We start from the raw sequence: 20873 nt of genomic DNA, 5'->3' as shown, positions 1-20873 counted from the left end.
AGGAGCCAGAGTGACAGCACACGCCAGTGGAATAGCAAGAAGACAGTGATATTTTCAGGAGGGGCTGAAACTGGCGGCGTGGGCGGAGACAGAAGCTCCAGCTTGTGCTGGGGGGGGGGGGGTTGCTGGATAGACACCTTTTCCAGCTTACTAGAGGCACAAAAACCCCGAGCACACCAATTTACATGCACCCCCAGCTAGAGTGACAGGAGGAAGTGATCAGCAGATCAGAGCCTCTGATGGTCATGAGGAGTCCCACCTTGCCTGCAGTACCAGGTCCAGTCCATACTATATATTGCTTATACGCCCTTCTGGACCGTTCTCTGTGTGTTGGTTTACCTTGAGTGGATGCTGCACGAATACATTCCCAGAAAGGCTGAATGTCACCTGGGTACCTTCACTTTGGGGGTGGGGGTGGGGGTGGGGGGGGGAGGAGGTTCCTGCCGCAGCCCATCCTGAGTCATCACTGCAGGCATGCTTACTCAGAGCCCCCGCCAACCCCAATCCCCTACTGAATGCTGGGCCGCCCTCATGGCCCCATCTAACCCCCCCCCATCAACCACCTCCCACGTGCTCCCTTATGGTCTTCTGGGGTCATTAGGAACCAGCTAATCGGCCCATTTCCCAGCCGGGTCGGCGCCCCCCTCTGGCACCAGCCAGTCGTGACATCACAATGTTCCACATATTAACTCAGACATTCATATTTGGTTTGTGTGCTTGTCCACGCATGAAAGCCGAACAAAAATCAGGTCAATCCTGTGCCCCCCCCCTCCGCAACACAATATACATGCAAAACATACAGTGTGTTTGTTTGCCGTGACCTAAATCTCGTCTTTTCACTACACGGCAGCTTGCAGATTTTCTTATTCTTGGCTGCATTTGAATACATGACAAGTGTGTTTACCGCCTACTGGGCGATTAAGTAAATAAAACCTCCCTGATACACAGAGCTTTTTCTTTGTCTAAGCCACTTAAAGTATGTTCAAAATTAATCTATTAATACTTAAACACTTTTTATACACAACACACTTGGCCAGCTCTAACAGCACACTGGTTGAAAAATAGCCATAGACAATGGCTGCTGCCTCTGGGGCTCGAGCAGTTGGTTGATGGAGAAGTTGTAAGGCTTTGGATTCGGAGGCTGTGCAGCACATTTCATGTGCCCGCAGCCAGAGGAGTGGGTGCTCCTATATACACTGTTATTAGTTTACTGCACTAACTGCAAGTTCATGTTGCCTATTTTGTAGCACAGATGCATTGTGGGTTTCCCTTCATTTGTCTTACTCTTCCTGTTCTCTACCTCCAATGAGTTAACAGCTCCATTTGATCTTTAACTAGTTTTTTCTTTAGCTCTCTCTGTAAAAGTCATGTTGCTATTTTAACTCTGTCCATGACATCTGCCCTTCCTGCTTGCAGACGCCCCATAGGTCCAGAGGACTGGTTGGCTACCCTGTCAGTCTTTCAGCTGGAGAGCTGGGATTGGTTGATGGGGCACAGGCCCCAGCCAGCCATGTTTGTGGCTATAAAAAGAGGGCGCCTGCTGTAACTGAAGCTTGCTGAAGCTTGGTGTGCCCCAAAGGGAAGGGTCAGGCCACCACTCTGCTCGTGACAGGAAAAGTGTGCGAGGAACCACCATGACCACCGCCCACCGCCTCGTAATTGTGCGCCACGGCGAGAGCAGCTGGAACCAGGAGAACCGCTTCTGCGGCTGGTTCGATGCCGACCTGAGCGAGAAGGGTCTGGAGGAGGCTCGGCGCGGGGGACAGGCCATCCGCGACGCCGGCCTCAAGTTCGACATCTGCTACACGTCCGTGCTAAAGCGCGCCATCAAGACACTGTGGACCATTCTGGAGGGCACGGACCAGATGTGGCTGCCCGTGATGCGTAGCTGGAGGCTGAACGAGCGCCACTACGGTGGCCTAACAGGCCTGAACAAGGCGGAGACGGCGGCCAAGCATGGCGAGGAGAAGGTGAAGATCTGGCGGCGATCCTTCGACATCCCGCCCCCCCCCATGGACCAGGAGCACCCCTACTACAAGATCATCAGCGAGGTGAGAGCGAGAGGCCGGCACAACAGCCCATTAAAATCTGGTTAAGGATTGGCTGAGGGGAACCAATGCATTTTGAGATGCTGCTGATGAGACATGAATTGGAAAGATCACACGATCTGCTGTGAGCGTTTGTCAGAGACTTGAGGAACCAACAAGAAGAGTAACTGCTAAGCCTTAACTAAAGGCATTCTGGGGGGGGGGCATCCTGTCTGGACAGTGTACCTACAGGGAACCTGTAATGCAATAACTCAGGGCAAGTTCCCATCTTAAAGTCGTTTTCTCTGCTCTACAATGACGGTGTCTGAATGCTGTTATACTGCTTAGTTACCTGTACCTACCTGTTAATATCTAACACACAGCTGTCATGCATACATCAGTGTCTCACAAGAACATAATTCCAGAATCAAACGTTAATCGCCTCTTTCTGGATTCCAGGTTACGGGACTTATCAAGTACATTTAAACTGAATACTGTGTGACAGCCTGGGAGCTGGATTGTCACCGACATTCAGAACTAAACCAAATGTTTGTTAACTAACCGCGTGAGCAATAGCGGATATCAGCTCCAGATGACCAGAGTGAATCGGCTGTAATTCTGTCCTCCCACCAGTCAAGGCGCTACAAGGGCCTGAAGGAGGGGGAACTGCCCAGCTGTGAGAGCCTCAAGGACACGATCGCACGAGCCCTGCCCTTCTGGAACGAGCACATCGTGCCGGAGATCAAGGCTGGGAAGAACGTGCTCATCGCAGCGCACGGCAACAGCCTCCGCGGCATCGTCAAGCACCTGGAGAGTGAGTGAAGCGGATGGCGAGGGCCGATTCGGGGAGAGCACTTGGGAAAGGTCAGAGGTCACATGCCGTGTGAGGGCGAGAGGAGAGCAGGGCCCGCAGCTGCAGAGGGGCTGGTGTATCATTCCGGGGTTACGGCAGCTCTATTAATAATCACTGCCTACCAGAGCGCAGGGAGGCTTCAGGTTACACATGCGACCTTCACGCAAAGGTCACACAGAGGCCAGCAGGCTACCTAAAGGAAAAAGGCCATTTGGTCTATGTTCCAAGAAGCAAGCACTTTGCAGTTCCGCGACTCCTGTCGGAACCGGACCATGTCGATCTCTAACTGGGTCATCCATGCCCCCCCCCCCCCAGACATGTCCGACGCCGCCATCATGGAGCTGAACCTCCCTACGGGTATCCCCATCGTCTACGAGCTGGACCAGGACCTGAAGCCCGTTAAGCCCATGCAGTTCCTGGGAGACGAGGAGACCGTCCGCAAGGCTATGGAGGCTGTGGCGGCTCAGGGCAAAGTCAAAAAGTGAGTCGCTTCAGGGCTGGAAGGAGCCGTTTGATCCTGGGGCCCGACAGTCACCGGGGAGCCTGGCACAGGCAGGACAAGTTCAACCAAGAATAATAAAGCCTTTTTTTATGGATGTGCTTGATTTGCTCCTCTTGGTGCCGTCTGTGTGTATGCAATAGCTCAAGGTGACCCAACTGCTGAGGTTACTGTGTCAGAGTAGTGTCCTTTTGCAGGGACACACTATCAGGGTCTCAGGCTTTGCAAGCTGGTTTAGTGGCACAGAAAAAGGGAAAAATGCCGTTTAAAGCCTTCGCCCACCTCAATGAGGAGCAAGACTGCCCTCTTCTGGCTGTACAGTACAATTACACGAGTATTAAGGTAGAAGTAAAAATGAAAAAACATGACCATATACAATGTATATAGTATTCAAAGGTAAATTACAGAACAACACATGGTAATGAAAAGGTTTTATTAACTTGAAAACATAACAGAACAGAACAAACAAAAACACACATTAAAAAAGTGCGAACGGAGGCCACATCTCACTGGGCCTTGCAGTTGTCAGCCTGGCTGGGGGACATGGGCCACCACTCTTTGCACTTGTCTTCTGTCGTGCTGCCAGGTCCTGCAAAAGTGACAGTGCTGTGACCCCACTGTGACCCCAACCCGACAGAGTGCACCCCCATCACCCCGTGCACACACCAACTGCAGTGCCTGGAACCACAACCATTTAAAAACCAGAGCCCTTTACCCATCTGAGGACTCGGGTCGGGGCTGGGGGGGGGCAGAGCAGTCGGCAGGTCCGACTCTGGATCCGACTCGTCTGGCAAACACAGCACAGCGTTGCAGATGCTCTCCTGGGACATCAGCCCGTCGGCACACAAACGGCCTCAGTATAGCCACCATACCTGAAGGGGGGGCCTTGCTGCTGCCGTCCTCATGCCCGGGGAGGCCACTCCTGTCAGCCGGCTTCTTCATGGGGGAGGGGGCGTCAGCAGCAGCCAGCTGGCCCCTCTTGGAGGGGGTGAGGGGGGCAGGCGATGGCCGCTCGTGCTTCTGCAGGTCACGCTGGGTCTCCTTCAGTCTCACGGCACGCCCCCTCCACTTGCCGATCTCCTCCTTCTGGCTGGAAACTAGGCTGGGAGGGGAGGGGAGAGGAGGGGGGTCACATGCAATACATCAGACTTAACCAGAGTCAGCAGGGAGAGCAGCCGGTTACCCCAAAAAGACAAGTGCTACAAGCTGCTCTGTTAGACGTGGGCTCAGCCACGCCCAATCAAAATCTCATGGCTAATCGCGTTATTCTAAGCATCTTAATGACACTGCAGCACCCCCTAAGGGACTGACTGTCCTACCTCTCCAATCTCTCCACCTCCTGCTCCAAGTGCTTCATGTCACTCTCCAGCTTGGCTCGCTCCACCTGCACAGTGCTCTGGACCAGGCGAGCCGCACCTGCTCCACTGGACACCCTGGCAATGGCCGGTCCCCCTGCAATGACTGCCAGTAAGGAAGGGGAATGAGAAGACAGGCCTGGGGGGCGGGTCTCTGAAACAGGCTGCTTCCCCCATGTCATACTCACAGGACTCATCTCCTTGGTTTTGTGCCTTTCTCAGCATCTCCTTCAGCTTCCTGAGGGTATCCTCTTTGTGATCCAGCAACGCCGTCATCGTGGCAACCCTGGCAAGACAGCCAATTAGCAGCGAGATCCACCGCAGAAGACAGGGCAGGAGGACAGGAAGCGCCGTCCGACTTACTTCTCCTGGCAGCTGCTGGCCTGCGCACTCTGCTCCAGCTCCATTCTGAACAGCTTCGCCTTCATCTCCTCAAGCTCCTCCGTGCCGGGGGCGACGCCCTTCCTCACCTGCGCCTGGGACATAGGAGCAGAGAGACCCCTTAGCAGGGAAAATATTGTATCACTTTTCAACAGAAGCCGCAGAATGAGGCTACTAGACTCAAACCTCGAGCTGCTTCTTCAGGCTTTCGACGGCCTTCTGTCGCTCCTCAAGCTGGGTTTGCACTTCCTGGAGCTGCTGCTTCAGGAGGAGGACATTCTGAGCCAGCTTGGAGGCTTTGTCACAGGCAGCCACATGACTCTTCTCAAGGGGCTTCAGACGGGTCTGCAGGACCTGATGGACACAAGGGCTGATGGACTCCAAAGGCGCCTTTTTTCTGCACTAGATACTGTACGATCGGTACTAAACATTTGGTATTTTCCCTTTTCCATTGAATTCTGGTCAGGCACCAGTACCTAAAAGGGGCATCTTTTTGGTACATCAGTACTTAGAAGCGGAACTCGCAAAATGTGTTTATTATGGAACGGTTATTTTGCATAACCAGTCGCGCAACCATAAAATACATTCAGCATCCTGACAAAGCATAGTTACGAACTCAAAAAACAACGATAAAGAAAAAAAGACGACTTAACGGGTGCCTGGACAAAAAAGAGCCAAGCTTTAAGTGCGATCTGGTCAGAATAATGGCGCTTTTCCCCTGCCACCAAGAACCAAGCCGAACCACAAAGGGACGGTTTTCCATTGTCCACTATGTGAGCTGTACCTGACCCGTACCCATGCTGACATGGCCTTGCTTACAAGCAGCACCGAAAGCGCGACTAAACCGAGCAGCCGCATCACCATCTGATTGGTCGAAATGCACGGCGACAAGAAAGAATCGGTGATCTGTGTCGAATTGCATGGACTATCTGAAGGAAAAATGGACATCTATAAATACACATCATTCAAAGGAGCGTAACGATCCCCCAAATCCACAATTATGTTCAGAAACATGGTTTGGTTCATACCTCGCTCTCTAGGTTTGTTTTGGGGGAAAGGGTGGGGATGAATAAGAAACAACTACAACTACTAATCAATACTTTTATTAATCTCCGTGGGGAAATTGTCTTTACACCGCTCTCAATTTGCTATTTGTGAAGTAAGTTGTTTGTGAAGGGCAGCCACCTGTAGCGGCACCCAGGGAGCTGGGGGTTAAGGGCCTTGCTCAAGGTCCCACAGATGTGCTGAGGCTGGGTTTGAACCAGCGACTTTCTGATTACAGGCACACAGGCTTAGCCCACTGAGCCACACGCTGCCCCCATGCCAGATAATGTCACACAAAATAACTAAACAAAATTTTAAAATAAAATACTATACTGTACTGCATAACCAAAATGCCACACTGCCGATTTGAATTGACCAGGGGCTGCTGCAATTATCTATGCTGAGCTAATGGAACTAGCCTGGCTTTTACTGCAGGTAAAAAGGGTTTCACGTATGTAAACCAGCTCATACAAGCAGGGCAGGGACACACCCTCGTGTACCCCCCCCCCCCCCCCAAAAACACACACATGACCACACCCCAATCCTCACCATGACCATCTGCTCAGCCTTCTGCAGCTGGATAACCAGCTGGGGGTCGTTGAGCAGGCTGCCTGAGCCGTCCGTCTGTGCGCCCTCGTGGTCTGTCTGTGTGGACTGTAGCAGGGCTAAGCTGCGCCCCCTATGGTCCATCAGCTGACGCTGCGCGGTGGCCTTGAACACCTGCAGCCTCGAATCGGCCTGAAAGTACTCTGCCTGCAGGCGCTGGGAGGGAAGAGGGAATGGCAGACAAGGGCTACATTCCTGACACATTCACAGCTGCGGTACATATATGTGTGCATAGCAAATGCAGAGACAGCTGACACTGAATGCAGGAATAAAAGCAGATCAAAAATGACCAGAACTCCAATTATAAAGAACGTGCTGATAAGTTATTATTTATGTAGCCACAACCAAGCCCACCACTAGGTGGCGTGTGAGGCCGACAGGCTCCGAGCGGGCTAACCTGGTAGAGCTCCTTCCTGGGCTGTACGGCTGCCGCTTGCCTGGACAGCTCACGCTGCAGCAGGCCTTCCAGCGCCGCTGGGTCGAGGGAGGGGCCATCGCACAACGGCCGGAGCTCCTCATTGGTGCACCGCTGCTCCGCCAACTCTGGGGGGACAGAGGCGGAGTTCTGGGCCAAACCCGACTCCAGCTCTCCAAGAATGCTCTGCAGCTTCTGAAAAGACCAAATATGGGGTCAGGATACAGGAACAATCGATGGCTTTCCAGCAATGAAGCGCTTCTGGGACCAGTTCAGAGGAATGTGAGACACCTGCTACACCACAGCCAGATTTGGGGTGTAAAGCATAAATATCCAATAATCCAGTGACCAGTCCAGTTTACGCTTGGGCTGCCAGCCAGCCTTTATAATACAGGACGGTCCCATAGAGAACGGGACGTGGCAGTTTATTTTATAGTACGGGACGATCCTGTATTATAAGGGATGGGTGACAGCCCTAGCTTACACCCCTGTCTGACTCCTGCAGTGTTCAGTTCCCAGCTGCACCACAAGGTGCTGCTATACTCACAGATCTATTCACCCAAAATGTTCTAATATTTGCTTTAGGCAGAGACCAGTTGGGGTTTCACACAGGCAGATACAGAGTTTATTCCTATCATTGTGTGGACTCTCCTTTCATTTACAAGGGCATGCCCTTAACCCTACCCTGAACCCGTACCCCTATTGTTAATCTTTTGATTGCATTCACAGATTTTTATAAAATTGAGGTTATATTGTGGGAACCTGAGAAATGTCCCACAAGCTAAGAAAGTAGCAGCTTTTACCACAACGTGGTAAACACAAAGCCAGAGAGACACACCTGTATGCAGCTCTGCCTCTTCTCCAGTAGCTCAGATGCACGCTGGTCCCACAAATCCTGCAGCTGCAGCACAGTCTGGCCCTGAATGGTTCGCTGGCCCTGCGCTCGCTGGAGCAGCAGATCCTGCAGACGCATCTCCTCCATGCAGGCCAGGTCGTGGTGAGCTTGTGCCTCAAACTGCTGCCTGTGTACCGTAGCCAGGTGAGCATACACCCTCTGGAGGAAGACAGATGAACAGCGCATGAAAAGGACAAAACCACATCACTAACATGACTAACATCCAGCCCAATTCCAGTCACCTCACAGAACTGCCCACTTCACACATTTCAGGGGATGTAGTGCAGTGCACAGTTCACAACTACACCAGGTCATTCTTACCGCAGTCTGGCAGACAAAACCACTGAAGTCATCCGTGTTCTTGCGGACGTTCCTGTAGATCTGGCGTGTGGCTTTGGGGATGGAAGGCAGCGTGCGGAAGACGAGCTCATTCTGCACCAGTGAGGACTCGTCCAGCTGGGCCATCAGCTCAGTACTGGCCCCCAGAGCCTGCTCCCGGAGGAGCTGGCACCGATCGAGTAGGTCCTGACGGGACACAACGGAGCGATCAGGGCCTGGCTTCAGGATTTCCCACAGGCCACCAGCCACGGCTCCCCACCTACCTGCAGGAGGCGCTCGGACTCCTCCAGTTTCCCATAAAGGAGCCGCCTGGACTCCTCGGCCACACTCCTACTCTGACTCGCCTCTGGGAGGAGCTAGAGTCAGAGTTAGACCCTGTGGTTAGTGAACAGCCCCTTTTGGGACACTGTGCTGGATTAACTAGCTTATTCTGCTTCACGAGTCAGACAGTATAGCTTTACTACTGATGGCTTCAGTTCTTTAAGACCAGGGGTGGGGAGCCTGTTCCATGGAGGGCCGGTGTAGGTGTGGGTTTCTGGGATGACCTCTCCTTCAGCCCATTATAAAACAGAGGTTCTCAACACCAGTCCCAAAAACACACACCTACACCAGCCAACCATGGGACAAGTTCCCCACCCCTACTTTAGTCAACACAGCAAAATGAAGAGTTTCTGAATCTGTGATTAAACAACCTAAATGAGACCAAGGGACTAGGACTCACTTTGGCAGAAGCCTCATCCAGCTTCTTCTTGAACCGTCTCACTTCTTCTCTTTCTCCCTCCAGTTCTTCTCCGAGCTGCTTTACCTACAGAGGTCAGAAGGTCACATTCGGAAACCCATGACCTTCACTTCCAAATTACTTTGGCACTGACGACTTATTTATGAAAAGATGGGAACAGTTAATCTTCTGTTCCAATGGCACAGAAGGTTACCTTCAGATGGAGGATGGTCTGTGCGTCCTCACTTTGGGACTTCTGCTGTTGCAGTTCCTCCTCAGCCTGTGTGAACAAACCCAAAAGGTGCCAATTTGTTTGTAAGGCTGTCTGCACTGTGCAGCCATGGTGAGTTACCAAGACGATGTAGAGCTGTGGTCCTCACCGCCTCAACACTCTTCTGCAGGTCACACTTCAGGTGTGTCCGCTTCTCTCTCAATGCATCCAGCTCTACGGACTGCCGCTTCACCTAAAGAAAGCATCAGGTCACCCTTTATAAGCCCTTCATTACCATCACAACATCTTAACTCCAGCAAAGTATAACCACTGTACCTGCAGTTGCAGTTCAGTGTGAGCTTCTTTTAAAGTCTTCTGATGTTGCAATTCATCCTGGAACTTCAGGACCTAAACACAAGGTAGACCACTTGTCCATTAAATAATATCTCCACTAGAAGGAAAAAAGCCAAAGTTTTCAGTCAAAGAAGACTGAAAGCCACCTTCTCTAAGTTCTCCTGTAGATCATTCTTCAGCTGATTCCTCTCCTCTCTCAGAGCCTTCAGTATCTCTTGGAGTTGGTCTCTCTCCTGAGTGATGGAGGTCATCTGTGAATGTAGCTTCTCCAGCTTCTCCTCCACTCCCTGAGCAGTCTTTGACCTCTCAGACAGAAGAGTGTCTCTCTCACTCTGCATGACCTGCAGCTCTACACCAAGTTGCTGGATCTGAGGGGAAGGTCCAGGTATGAGCATTGTGAGAGGATCCACTAGGCAAACAAAGCATAATGGCCGAGGTTTTGTTTGTGTGAGTCAAAATTATACATTATTTCTTCAATGACAACAGGAAGAGAAAAACAACATAGAGAGTACACAGTCTCACCCTCACAACATTTTCCTCTATGTCATTCTTCAGCTGGTTCCTCTCTGCTCTCACACCTTCCAGCATCTCCTGGAGTTGGTCTCTCTCTTGAGTGATGGAGGTCACCTGTGAATGTAGCTTCTCCAGCTTCTCCTCCAGTCCCTGAGCAGAGTCTGTCCTCTCAGACAGGAGAGAGTCTCTCTCACTGCGTACCAGCTGTAGCTCCTCACCCAGCTGCTGGATCTGTAGATGATTCAAAGGCACCATATACATGGCTAAGATCAAGTCACCCCTCTGTCACGGTCTCACACGATACTGATATACCCACCATGACCAGCAGCACTGCCTCGTCAGCTCATAGCACATGGTCCCTTCAGAGCTGCATTTAGGGGCTCAGGGCCCCATTTCAACACAGATACCAAAAGCTTCCAAGTAACAGAGCAAACTATTTAGAGCAAATGTGTCCCAGTTACGGAGAAACCATTTATTGCATTGCTATTGGATCCATGTGCTGAAGAATTACAAGAGTGGGAAAAAGGTAAAGTCAAAATGAAAGGCCTCACCTTCCCCACATGCTTCTGCAGATCATCTTCCAGGCAGCCCCTCTCTGATTTTAACCTCTCCAAGTCCTCAGCTTGCTGCTGTACCTGCAGTGGTGGATCACAGTTTGCACACTCAGCTCCCACAAATCTACCTTTTCCATACTCCATTAGAATCAAGTCACAACGTCTGACCTGCAGCTGAAACTGAGCCTGAGCTGCTTCACTTTGGATCTGCTGCAGCTTCAGGTCATCCTGCACCTTTATAGCCTGGATGAAACCACCACCTTATGGTCACCCCAAGAAGAAATTACAATTTTGAAGATCAACAGTCAGGACATGGCTCAGTGCCTCACCTTCTCCAGATTCTCCTGTAGATCCTTCTTAAGCTGGTTCCTCTCTTCTCTTAGAGCCTGTAGTATCTCCTGGAGTTGGTCTCTCTCCTGAGTGATGGAGGTCACCTGTGAATGTAGCTTCTCCAGCTTCTCCTCCACTTCCTGAGCAGAGTCTGTCCTCTCAGATAGGAGAGAGTCTCTCTCACTCTGCATGACCTGCAGCTCTAGACCGAGTTGCTGGATCTGAGGAGAAGATCCAGGTATGAGCATCGTGAGACGTCCCACACAGCAAACAAAGGACGATCAAGGTTTCGTTTTTGCGAGTCAAAATTCTATGTTATTTTACCAACTCCAATGATGACAGCAGGAGAAATACTAGGTCAGAATACCCAGCCTCACCCTCATGACATTCTCCTCTATGTCATTCTTCAGCTGGTTCCTTTCTTCTCTCACACCTTCCAGTATCTCCTGGAGTTGGTTTCTCTCTTGAGTGATGGAGGTCACCTGTGAATGTAGCTTCTCCAGCTTCTCCTCCACTCCCTGAGCAGAGTCTGTCCTCTCAGATAGGAGAGAGTCTCTCTCACTGCGTACCAGCTGTAGCTCCTCACTCAGCTGCTGGATCTGTAGGTTATTCAGTCAAAATTTAAACTAAAGCCCTCTTCAAGCACGTGCTGGATTCAAAAATCATTCAGAACCTACCAACACCGCTTGAACTTCAGACCATCTATGGACATGATTCAGGGATAACACATCCAAACGTGGACAAAGTCAAGGCAGACTCGGCACAACCACTCATTACCATGCTACTTACTTCTGAAGGACTTAAATTATGCAGCTGCTAGATTCTATGACAGGAGGTAGACTAGAGTAGCCTTAGATTGATCCAGTAAATATCAAGCCATATAAAGTCAGAAAACTGAGGTGTGTCACATGAAAGCAGATGACAAACTGAAACCGCTTAGTTGAATTAAGTTTAGCTGTGATTTCAGCAAAAGGGGGAGATAGAGACAGACAAAGAAGAACTTGGTCCTTCAAGCACATCATCTCACCGGGTCCTTCAATTCTGTGACATTCTGAGAACTGCCCTCAGCATCAGCATCAATCAGCTGTGACCTCATCTTCACAAACTGAGTCTCCAAGTTCTTAATGGTGGACTGCTGGTCTCTGATCTTCTCCTGAGCCAGCCTCAGCTCCTCCTGGTTCTCAATCATCTGCAGAACCCAGATTATTGTTCAGTTTTCATGAAAATCAATAAACATATTTTAAAGACCAGAAGCATTCAGCCATTCCAGGGCTTATAAATGAATGTATTTGCTTACCATCTCCACATTCTCCTGGAGATCTCTCTTAAGCTGGTTCCTCTCTGCTCTCCAGCCATCCAGCTCTTCACTTTGCTGCGGTGACTACAGAAGACACATGGTCCTGCCTTTAGATGTTTCTGACACCCACTAATCTGCCCCCAGCTATAACATAGCAGTGGCTTATCTGGGTTAAGCAAAGTCAATATCTGCATTTTAACAGAGCACTTTGAGCAAATTTTAAATGATTCAAACATCCAACATCTAATCAAAAACCTGTATAGTGTTTGAATTTTGCACCTGCTTTTGGAAAAACCCACAACTAGAAAAAAAGGAAATGCATAAAACTCAACTCACATCTTAATACATTATAAACTTATCACATTTTCTGCTAAATGTGTATGATAATTTGGTCTTCACAAAGTTGTAACATTCTGGTTATGGAAGGTAAGTTCTGGATTTCTTCCAAGAACTTGTCACAGACAGTTTCAGTAACTGGGAATCAGTCTGCCAAGGCCCCCGCCATCAACTACTGCCCAATCCACATAGTACCCAACCCTGATGGCTGTCCCATGCAGGTGGTGGGCCAACAGGAGGGGAAATCCATGCAATTCTTCCAGACTTTGCTCAGCTAGGCCCTATGGGTGAAGGCCTGACCACTAGGCACTCGCCCATGATCTATCCCCCAGCCTGATTCCAGGGTGGAGCTCTGGTTTCCCTATTCCGGGTGAGGTAATATAATCCTTGTTCCTTATCATAGTGCCTTCCGAATCACTCCTGGTCTGGCTGCTCACCTAGGACCAATTTCCCTTGGGAGACCTTACCAGGGACAACTGCCCCTGAAAATGTAGCCACTAGGATCACAGAGGTACACAACCCAAACCCCCCCCCCCCCCAACATAAGGAGTACCTGGCACCAGAATACCCTAGGCTGTAGATCAGTGACCGATTTTGCAGTCGCATCATCAAATCTGCAACTACATATTTTGGAGACTGGGGTGAAGGAAGAGGCTAAGCTGTGAACTGATCACCACCTGGTGCGAGTTTGATCAGATGGAGGGAAATGCCATACAGAGCTGGTATCCCCAAATGTATAATGAGCAGGTGCTGGGAGCATCTAGCAGAGACTGTGGTCCAAGACATGTTTAACCCTCAACTCTTACAGAACTTCTCCTGTATTCCATGGGAGACTGGAGACATTGAGCCAGAAGAGTCCATGTTCCACACCTCCATTGCCAAGAAGGCTGAGCAGCACTGTGACCATAAGGTTCTAACTGCCTGTCATGGCAGAAACCTCCAAACCTGGTGGTAGACACTACAAGTAAAGGGAGCCATCAGGCTGAAGGAGACGGTCTTCCGAACTTGGTTAGCTTGTGGGGCTCCGGAGCAAACTGACAGACACTGCCAGGCCAAACGGAGTACGGCTTTGGCAGTTGCAGAAGCAGAAACATGAGTGCGGGAAGAGCTCAGTGATGCCATGGACTGGATCTCTCTGCTGCCCCACAACCCGGAACGGGATGAACAGAAAAAAATGGACAGATGGAACGCGTCACATAATCTGGCGCCGCAGTGTGACTTTCAGCCTACCAGACGGCCCTGCCTTTGCACTGGCTCAGTCTGAAGCAAGAGTTTACCTGTTGGGTCTCCCTCTGTAACTTCTGGGCCTGCAGATCTGAGGTCAACTGCTGCTGCTGTCTTAGCTCTTCTTGGACCATTATTAGCTGGAAAAGTTAAACAAGCATTAAACAAGATCCTGATTGCCTAAAATCACCCATGAAATTAATAAAGAGAAACCTCACCATTTCTATGTTCTCCTCTACGTCATTCTTCAGCTGGTTCCTCTCTGCTCTCACACCTTCCAGCATCTCCTGGAGTTGGTCTCTCTCTTGAGTGATGGAGGTCACCTGTGAATGTAGCTTCTCCAGCTTCTCCTCCAGTCCCTGAGCAGAGTCTGTCCTCTCAGACAGGAGAGAGTCTCTCTCACTGCGTACCAGCTGTAGCTCCTCACCCAGCTGCTGGATCTGTAGATGATTCAAAGGCACCATATACATGGCTAAGATCAAGTCACCCCTCTGTCACGGTCTCACACGATACTGATATACCCACCATGACCAGCAGCACTGCCTCGTCAGCTCATAGCACATGGTCCCTTCAGAGCTGCATTTAGGGGCTCAGGGCCCCATTTCAACACAGATACCAAAAGCTTCCAAGTAACAGAGCAAACTATTTAGAGCAAATGTGTCCCAGTTACGGAGAAACCATTTATTGCGTTGCTATTGGATCCATGTGCTGAAGAATTACAAGAGTGGGAAAAAGGTAAAGTCAAAATGAAAGGCCTCACCTTCCCCACATGCTTCTGCAGATCATCTTCCAGGCAGCCCCTCTCTGATTTTAACCTCTCCAAGTCCTCAGCTTGCTGCTGTACCTGCAGTGGTGGATCACAGTTTGCACACTCAGCTCCCACAAATCTACCCTTTCCATACTCCATTAGAATCAAGTCACAACGTCTGACCTGCAGCTGAAACTGAGCCTGAGCTTCTTCACTTTGGATCTGCTGCAGCTTCAGGTCATCCTGCACCTTTATAGCCTGGATGAAACCACCACCTTATGGTCACCCCAAGAAGAAATTACAATTTTGAAGATCAACAGTCAGGACATGGCTCAGTGCCTCACCTTCTCCAGATTCTCCTGTAGATCCTTCTTAAGCTGGTTCCTCTCTGCTCTCACACCTTCCAATATCTCCTGGAGTTGGTCTCTCTCTTGAGTGATGGAGGTCACCTGTGAATGTAGCTTCTCCAGCTTCTCCTCCACTCCCTGAGCAGAGTCTGTCCTCTCAGACAGGAGAGAGTCTCTCTCACTGCGTACCAGCTGCAGCTCCTCACCCAGCTGCTGGATCTGGGGGGGGGGGGGGGGGGGGGGGAATGGCAGAACCAACATGAGGCTTCAAAAGGGGAGAAGAATTATTTAAAAATCCTATGCTTCTACACCCAGAAATATCACCTGGCCCTTCAGGTCTTCAACATTAGGCAAGCTGTGCATCAGCTGAGACTTCATTTCTCCTGTCCGAGTCTCCAAGTCCTGAATGCATTTCTGCTGGTCTCTGATCTTCTCCTGAGCCACCCTCAGCTCCTCCTGGTTCTCAATCATCTGTAGATACGAGTCAGGGTGTATCTACAGGGCACATGTATCTACAGGGCACGTGTATTCAGTTCATTTAAAGGGTGCTTGTCATGTGGGGTCTCCTGCTCACCATCTCCACATTTTCCTGTAGATCACTCTTCAGCTGATCTCTCTCAAATCTCAATTCCTCAAACTCTTCAATTCGATGTTGTACCTACAGAAAAGCGACAGATCTCACTCCAAGGCATCTATGGTAACGCAGAGTAACTCAAATCTTCCCTCTAAACTTCACAGCTTAGACAGGACACCTGCCTTAAGGCCATTTCACATCGAATGCAACATAAAAAAAATGACACAAGTTTACAAAATGCCCGAATGTGAATTTGATGGATCAACAACTTTTACGCCAAACCTGATGCAAATATTTTTCAACTGATTGAAGAAATTGCCAAACTAGTGACAAGCACTAGCAGCTGAGACAAGTTTATTTCTTTTGAGTAAACAAGTGAAAAGAAAAAAGGCAGATACATTCAATTCTAGGAAACCTTAAGTTTACGACGCCTGATTCAGATGGTACTTCACGATATGCAAAACTAAGGGAGACATGGCAGCAACATCACTTAGCCAAATAACTACAGGAACAGAGATAACAGTTCTGATTTTTTTAGCTGGAAATAGTAAATAGTTTAATATAGTACAAGACATGAAACATTAAAATGAAGAAACAAGCAACCACAATAGCAGCAAAAATAACACACACAAGGCAGACTAGTAGGGATGTGCAGATCAATATTGAAATATTGATTCATTTGAACTGAATGTTCATTTTAATAATCAATTCCAATGTTAAAATCTTTACCATTTATATAAAAATAAATGTTTACTATATAAAAAAGAGCAAGTTGAGGGAGGTGTAAAAGAATTTCCCCACGGGGATCAATAAAGTATCTATAATAATAATAATAATAATAATAATAATAATAATAATAATAATAAATAATAAAAGACAGATATAAAGCTACAGTCAATCAAGGCCCACCATAAGGAGAGAGAGAAAGTGGAAGTTTTTTTGAAAGAAAAAAATAAAAATCAGATTTGGGCCGAAATGCTTTTATTCTGGTAATGCATCTTCCAATGGAAAGGTGTGCATATCATTTTCACCCAAATGAAAATCTGCTCAGTTAGTCGAATTACCTGCTGTGCATTTTCCTCAAGGTCCCTCCTCAGCTGGCTTCTCTCTGCTTTCAATTCTTCCAGCTCCTCATCTAATTGGTGACCCTGAGCACAGCATTCAGTCATTTCTCAAACCCTTATATTGATCACTCCACTATAACAATGTTAGTCTCTGTTCCCGAATGACACACCTTTTTCTGGAGCTGTTCGGACTTCTGCTCGAAGCTCTGCTGGTTTCGGTTGGTGGTCTCTCGGGATTCAGCCAGAATCATTTGCAGGTCCGTCACCAGCCGCTGCTGTTCAGCTAGTTTGTGCTTCAGTGAACTTTCACCCTCTTGCCTTTGCAGCACCTGGTCAGCCAGTTAGAGGGAGACACTGACCTTGAATTTCCATTCACACAGATGGACACATTCACATTCGAACAGCCGGAATACAGAAGCATCTGAAGACTGACGAGCATTCACACTAGTTTGTTTTACGATTATTTGTAGGGATGCACTGATACTGATATTGGGCCGATACTGCACTTATATACTGATGGTCGTACTCATAAAAATAGTCAGATACCACTTAATTGCAACATTACGTTAAAACTCAAAGCCATGACATTTAGTCAGACTCTAAAGTCTGTTCTGTCAAGGGATGGAAGGGACAGCCACCACTTTACACAAGCAATTTGATCAAACGACTCCATAGTGCAGAGTACACAGAGTTTCCTAATGCAAGCAGAGAAAGACCACAACAAACTTTAATGCAAATTATGGAGGAGCGAGAGAAAATGAAACTAAAATGATATTTATGTCTAACATTAAATAGGTTGAGTTGAAAACTAAAGTTAAGTAAGGTAATTAAATACATACAGCGGAAACCGCTTAGTGTGATCACTGTTATAGTGATCAACCACTTATGACTCAAAAAGTTTGGGACAAAATCATCCAAAATCATCTCAATGACAAATATAGACTCAAACTTATGATAAACTGCCAAAAACAAGCCAACGAAATGCAACAGTGACACTACAGTAAGCTACATGTACAGTACTGGACTGTATTATGGCATATTTTAATTATATGCATTTCAATAATTATATTTGTATAATACTACTATACTTTGAAATAGCTATACTGTATTTTGAAAGTGTCAGTAAAATTCAGTAGATAGCAACGCTGTCCATTTTATTACCATAGTCATGTAATAAATATACAAATGTTAATTAGATGGTAATCTGTCGAGACAAAGAAAGAAAAACTGTTATAATGATCATCTGGTTATACTGATCAATATCACCCAGACAAACGTGATCACTATAAGCGGTTTCCACTGTACATACAGTCTAAATCAGGGTTCTTCAACTCTGGACCTCGATTCCAAATCCAGGCCGTGTTTTCAGTTCCCCCAGCTAGTTGTTTAATAATTACTGATTCTGATTGGTCAGAGGCTTCACACCTGACTGACAGGTAAAGGAAGGCTGGAAAAGCAGCAGTACTCGAACCTCGAGGACCGTGAGTTGAATAACCCTGGTCTAAATACAACAACAAATTAATTTTTGTATAGCGCATTATCACAACATTACATTGTCCCAAAGGGCTTTACAGCATCCCCACCCAAAGCCCCCAGTGAGTAAGCCATAGGCGACAGTGGCAAGGAAAAACTCCCCAGAAGGAAGAAACCTTGGGAGGGACTAGACTCAAAGGGGGAGCCCATCCTCCAGGGGCCGGCAGGGAGAGTCAATGTACTGAATCATTATTATTTTTATATATATATAAATAACTTAAACAAAGCATATATATATGCTTTGTTTAAGTTAGGCCTGATGTTCCCTTACACACAAAATAATGATCCCAGTCTCTTCCACAGTGAGGCAAAGCCTACAGCTTATTAATAAACACTGGTATTGGATCGGTACTCAGTATCAGCCAATACCCAAAGCTCAGGTATCGGTATCGGTATCAGCACAGAAAAAGTGGGATTAGTGCCTCCCTAATAGTCAAATATGCTTCGCTGCAGTGGCCTGACCAGCATCATCTAGGTTGTGCACTATTGCCACCTTTGGTATGGCAGGTGGTCCAGCCGATAAACTGTTACCACATGCCATTAGTCCTGGTTACCGGAGGCTCCTGTTGGTGTAACATACATTACCTGAAATGCTTTAGATTAAGCTACAAGCACCACCACTAACCTCCTGCTTGAGGGTCTCCACTGATTCAAGGAGCTGCTCCTTCTCCTGGACCCAGTGCTGTGCATCAGCACGAAGTGTTTCAAGCTCGGCCTCTGTGCCCACTGCACGCTCCAGCCCATCCTGGGCCTGCTGCAGATCCTCGATCAGCTTCTGCACCCTGGCGTCGCTGGCCTCCCACGCAGCCACCAGCGCCTCCTTCTCAGCCTGGCAGGAGCACAGGTCCTGGGTAAGGTCGCCGATCTGTGAGGAGTCCAGGAGGAACAACATAAGGCTGGGGTAGAGATGAAAGATCTCCAGACTGGAAAGAGACATTTGGAAGTGTACACAGAAATAGTCACAAATCGTGACCACTGACTGGCAGGGAAAGACAAAATTCAGGTTTAATCCAAATAATTACCACTACTGCCAGTTTCACAACAAGCTCCATATTCGCTCCTGTACACTGCCACCAACTGATAGCTCCCCTACCCACAAATCCCCTCAAAGAAACCCCTTCCAGGTACTTACTTAACCAGCATAACAAGACATAATGTGCCGTATGGTATAAATTAGGGTTGGGCGATATATTGATAAAATATATTGTGATTATGAACATGCATATCGCCATCCATTTGAAAATCGTGACTATCATGATATAGCCTAAACACTTCTTGTCTTGCATAATTAACAGTTATGATACACTATTTTTAAACAAATTTCATCAAGGTATGAGTCTGTCGTTGGCCTCATTTACCATTATACCTGTCATATGCTCCATAACTATTAGTAAAACAATTGGGTCATCATGATTAGAAAAAATATGACAGGTGGTTATGAGTTTATGGATGGAGATTTCAATTTAGAGGTTCCAATTTGAAACCGTTTTTAAACGAAATGATAGCAGTGTAGATGTAGCCTTAGCTTGCTGAGCCACACAACACCACCCTACAGTATGCAAAAAGCTTCATATATTTTCTGAGGTACTACATGGCCTAAGGCAGGCAAGTCAAGTGAACTGGCACTACGCTCCACAGAACCATGGTGAGGGACAAGTGGCACTAGGCTCCACAGAACCATGGTGAGGGACAAGTGGCACTAGGCTCCACAGAACCATGGTGAGGGACAAGTGGCACTAGGCTCCACAGAACCATGGTGAGGGACAAGTGGCACTAGGCTCCACAGAACCATGGTGAGGGACAAGTGGCACTAGGCTCCACAGAACCATGGTGAGGGACAAGTGGCACTAGGCTCCACAGAACCATGGTGAGGGACAAGTGGCACTAGGCTCCACAGAACCATGGTGAGGGAGAACTGGCACTACGCTCCACAGAACCATGGTGAGGGAGAACTGGCACTACGCTCCAAAGAACCATGGTGAGGGAGAACTGGCACTACGCTCCAAAGAACCATGGTGAGGGAGAACTGGCACTACGCTCCACAGAACCATGGTGAGGGAGAACTGGCACTACGCTCCAAAGAACCATGGTGAGGGAGAACTGGCACTACGCTCCACAGAACCATGGTGAGGGAGCCGCCATGGTAAATCTCAGATTTATTAAGGCAACTGGAAGACCCCTTTGGCCTAAGCAATGAACAAGCAAAGCAGATAATACATAATATGAACATATTATTATAATAACATATTATTAACAATTTAACATTGTTTGCACCTATTCATTCGAAAACAACGCAGCTGTTTAACTGAACTACCCATGACATGATGTTCAGACCAGAGCATGTGAGCGGAGCGGAGCGTGAGCGAGGAGCGGAGCGGGCGGAATTTGGTCAGAGCGCGGAGCGGGTTTTCTAATTAAGGCTGGAGCGGTCGCTTTGTCTCGCTCCAATTTCGCTCCGATACCGCTCACACTACAATTCTGAGGCGTGCCCAAATCTACCCAGAATTCATCTGTACAATTATCAAGACTGTTACACAAATTGGCCGAGATGCAAAGTATTTCACAAAGGAAACTGATAAATCATACAAGTGTACTATTCTTATCAAACGTATAGATGACAAGAATGTAGAGCAAGAACAACAATGTGGTGAAACTG

The 20873-nt window shown here is 48.2% G+C and overlaps 2 protein-coding genes across 6 annotated transcripts in view; one reads left to right on the top strand and one right to left on the bottom strand.

Annotated features, from left to right (window-relative positions):
- Positions 1-1532: 1532 nt before the first annotated feature.
- On the top strand, positions 1533-3476 carry pgam2 (phosphoglycerate mutase 2 (muscle)). Its single transcript, XM_023791246.2, has 3 exons — positions 1533-2051; positions 2661-2841; positions 3196-3476. The coding sequence occupies exons 1-3, from the start codon at positions 1635-1637 to the stop codon at positions 3363-3365; spliced, it is 768 nt and encodes a 255-aa protein (XP_023647014.1). The 5' UTR covers positions 1533-1634; the 3' UTR covers positions 3366-3476.
- Positions 3477-3795: 319 nt separating this feature from the next.
- Positions 3796-20873, bottom strand: part of LOC111833227 (uncharacterized) — a 28492-nt gene continuing 11414 nt past the window's right edge. For 4 of the 5 annotated variants that reach the window (XM_072713925.1, XM_072713927.1, XM_072713926.1 and 1 more), the window contains exons 23-56: positions 18843-19082; positions 16855-17013; positions 16685-16768; positions 15621-15704; positions 15371-15517; positions 15044-15265; positions 14883-14957; positions 14712-14795; positions 14170-14391; positions 14005-14091; positions 12392-12475; positions 12122-12283; positions 11472-11693; positions 11094-11315; positions 10933-11007; positions 10762-10845; positions 10220-10441; positions 9844-10065; positions 9680-9751; positions 9513-9596; positions 9347-9412; positions 9136-9219; positions 8678-8770; positions 8397-8600; positions 8019-8234; positions 7163-7375; positions 6709-6921; positions 5302-5469; positions 5098-5210; positions 4923-5020; positions 4699-4840; positions 4252-4481; positions 4095-4166; positions 3796-3968 (exon numbers count right to left, since the gene is read on the bottom strand). In XM_072713925.1, the coding sequence (XP_072570026.1) occupies positions 3886-3968; positions 4095-4166; positions 4252-4481; positions 4699-4840; positions 4923-5020; positions 5098-5210; positions 5302-5469; positions 6709-6921; positions 7163-7375; positions 8019-8234; positions 8397-8600; positions 8678-8770; positions 9136-9219; positions 9347-9412; positions 9513-9596; positions 9680-9751; positions 9844-10065; positions 10220-10441; positions 10762-10845; positions 10933-11007; positions 11094-11315; positions 11472-11693; positions 12122-12283; positions 12392-12475; positions 14005-14091; positions 14170-14391; positions 14712-14795; positions 14883-14957; positions 15044-15265; positions 15371-15517; positions 15621-15704; positions 16685-16768; positions 16855-17013; positions 18843-19082 (4848 nt within the window). In that variant the 3' untranslated portion in view covers positions 3796-3885. The remainder of the gene's footprint in view (positions 3969-4094; positions 4167-4251; positions 4482-4698; positions 4841-4922; positions 5021-5097; positions 5211-5301; positions 5470-6708; positions 6922-7162; positions 7376-8018; positions 8235-8396; positions 8601-8677; positions 8771-9135; positions 9220-9346; positions 9413-9512; positions 9597-9679; positions 9752-9843; positions 10066-10219; positions 10442-10761; positions 10846-10932; positions 11008-11093; positions 11316-11471; positions 11694-12121; positions 12284-12391; positions 12476-14004; positions 14092-14169; positions 14392-14711; positions 14796-14882; positions 14958-15043; positions 15266-15370; positions 15518-15620; positions 15705-16684; positions 16769-16854; positions 17014-18842; positions 19083-20873) is intronic. The other variant, XM_072713928.1, reaches the window with a different exon arrangement.

Source organism: Paramormyrops kingsleyae, chromosome 7, assembly GCF_048594095.1.
Source record: "Paramormyrops kingsleyae isolate MSU_618 chromosome 7, PKINGS_0.4, whole genome shotgun sequence".
Lineage (NCBI taxonomy): Eukaryota > Metazoa > Chordata > Actinopteri > Osteoglossiformes > Mormyridae > Paramormyrops > Paramormyrops kingsleyae.
Note: the sequence above shows the minus strand (reverse complement) of the source record. Positions and strands in the feature narration are given on the sequence as shown.

Bases quoted from the DNA above. Each gene is read 5' to 3' on its own strand.
- pgam2 (XM_023791246.2), top strand. From the start codon at position 1,635: ATGACCACCGCCCACCGCCTCGTAATTGTGCGCCACGGCGAGAGCAGC. The intron at 2,052-2,660 runs GTGAGAGCGAGA...TCCTCCCACCAG, and splicing joins ACTACAAGATCATCAGCGAG to TCAAGGCGCTACAAGGGCCT. The intron at 2,842-3,195 runs GTGAGTGAAGCG...CCCCCCCCCCAG, and splicing joins CATCGTCAAGCACCTGGAGA to ACATGTCCGACGCCGCCATC.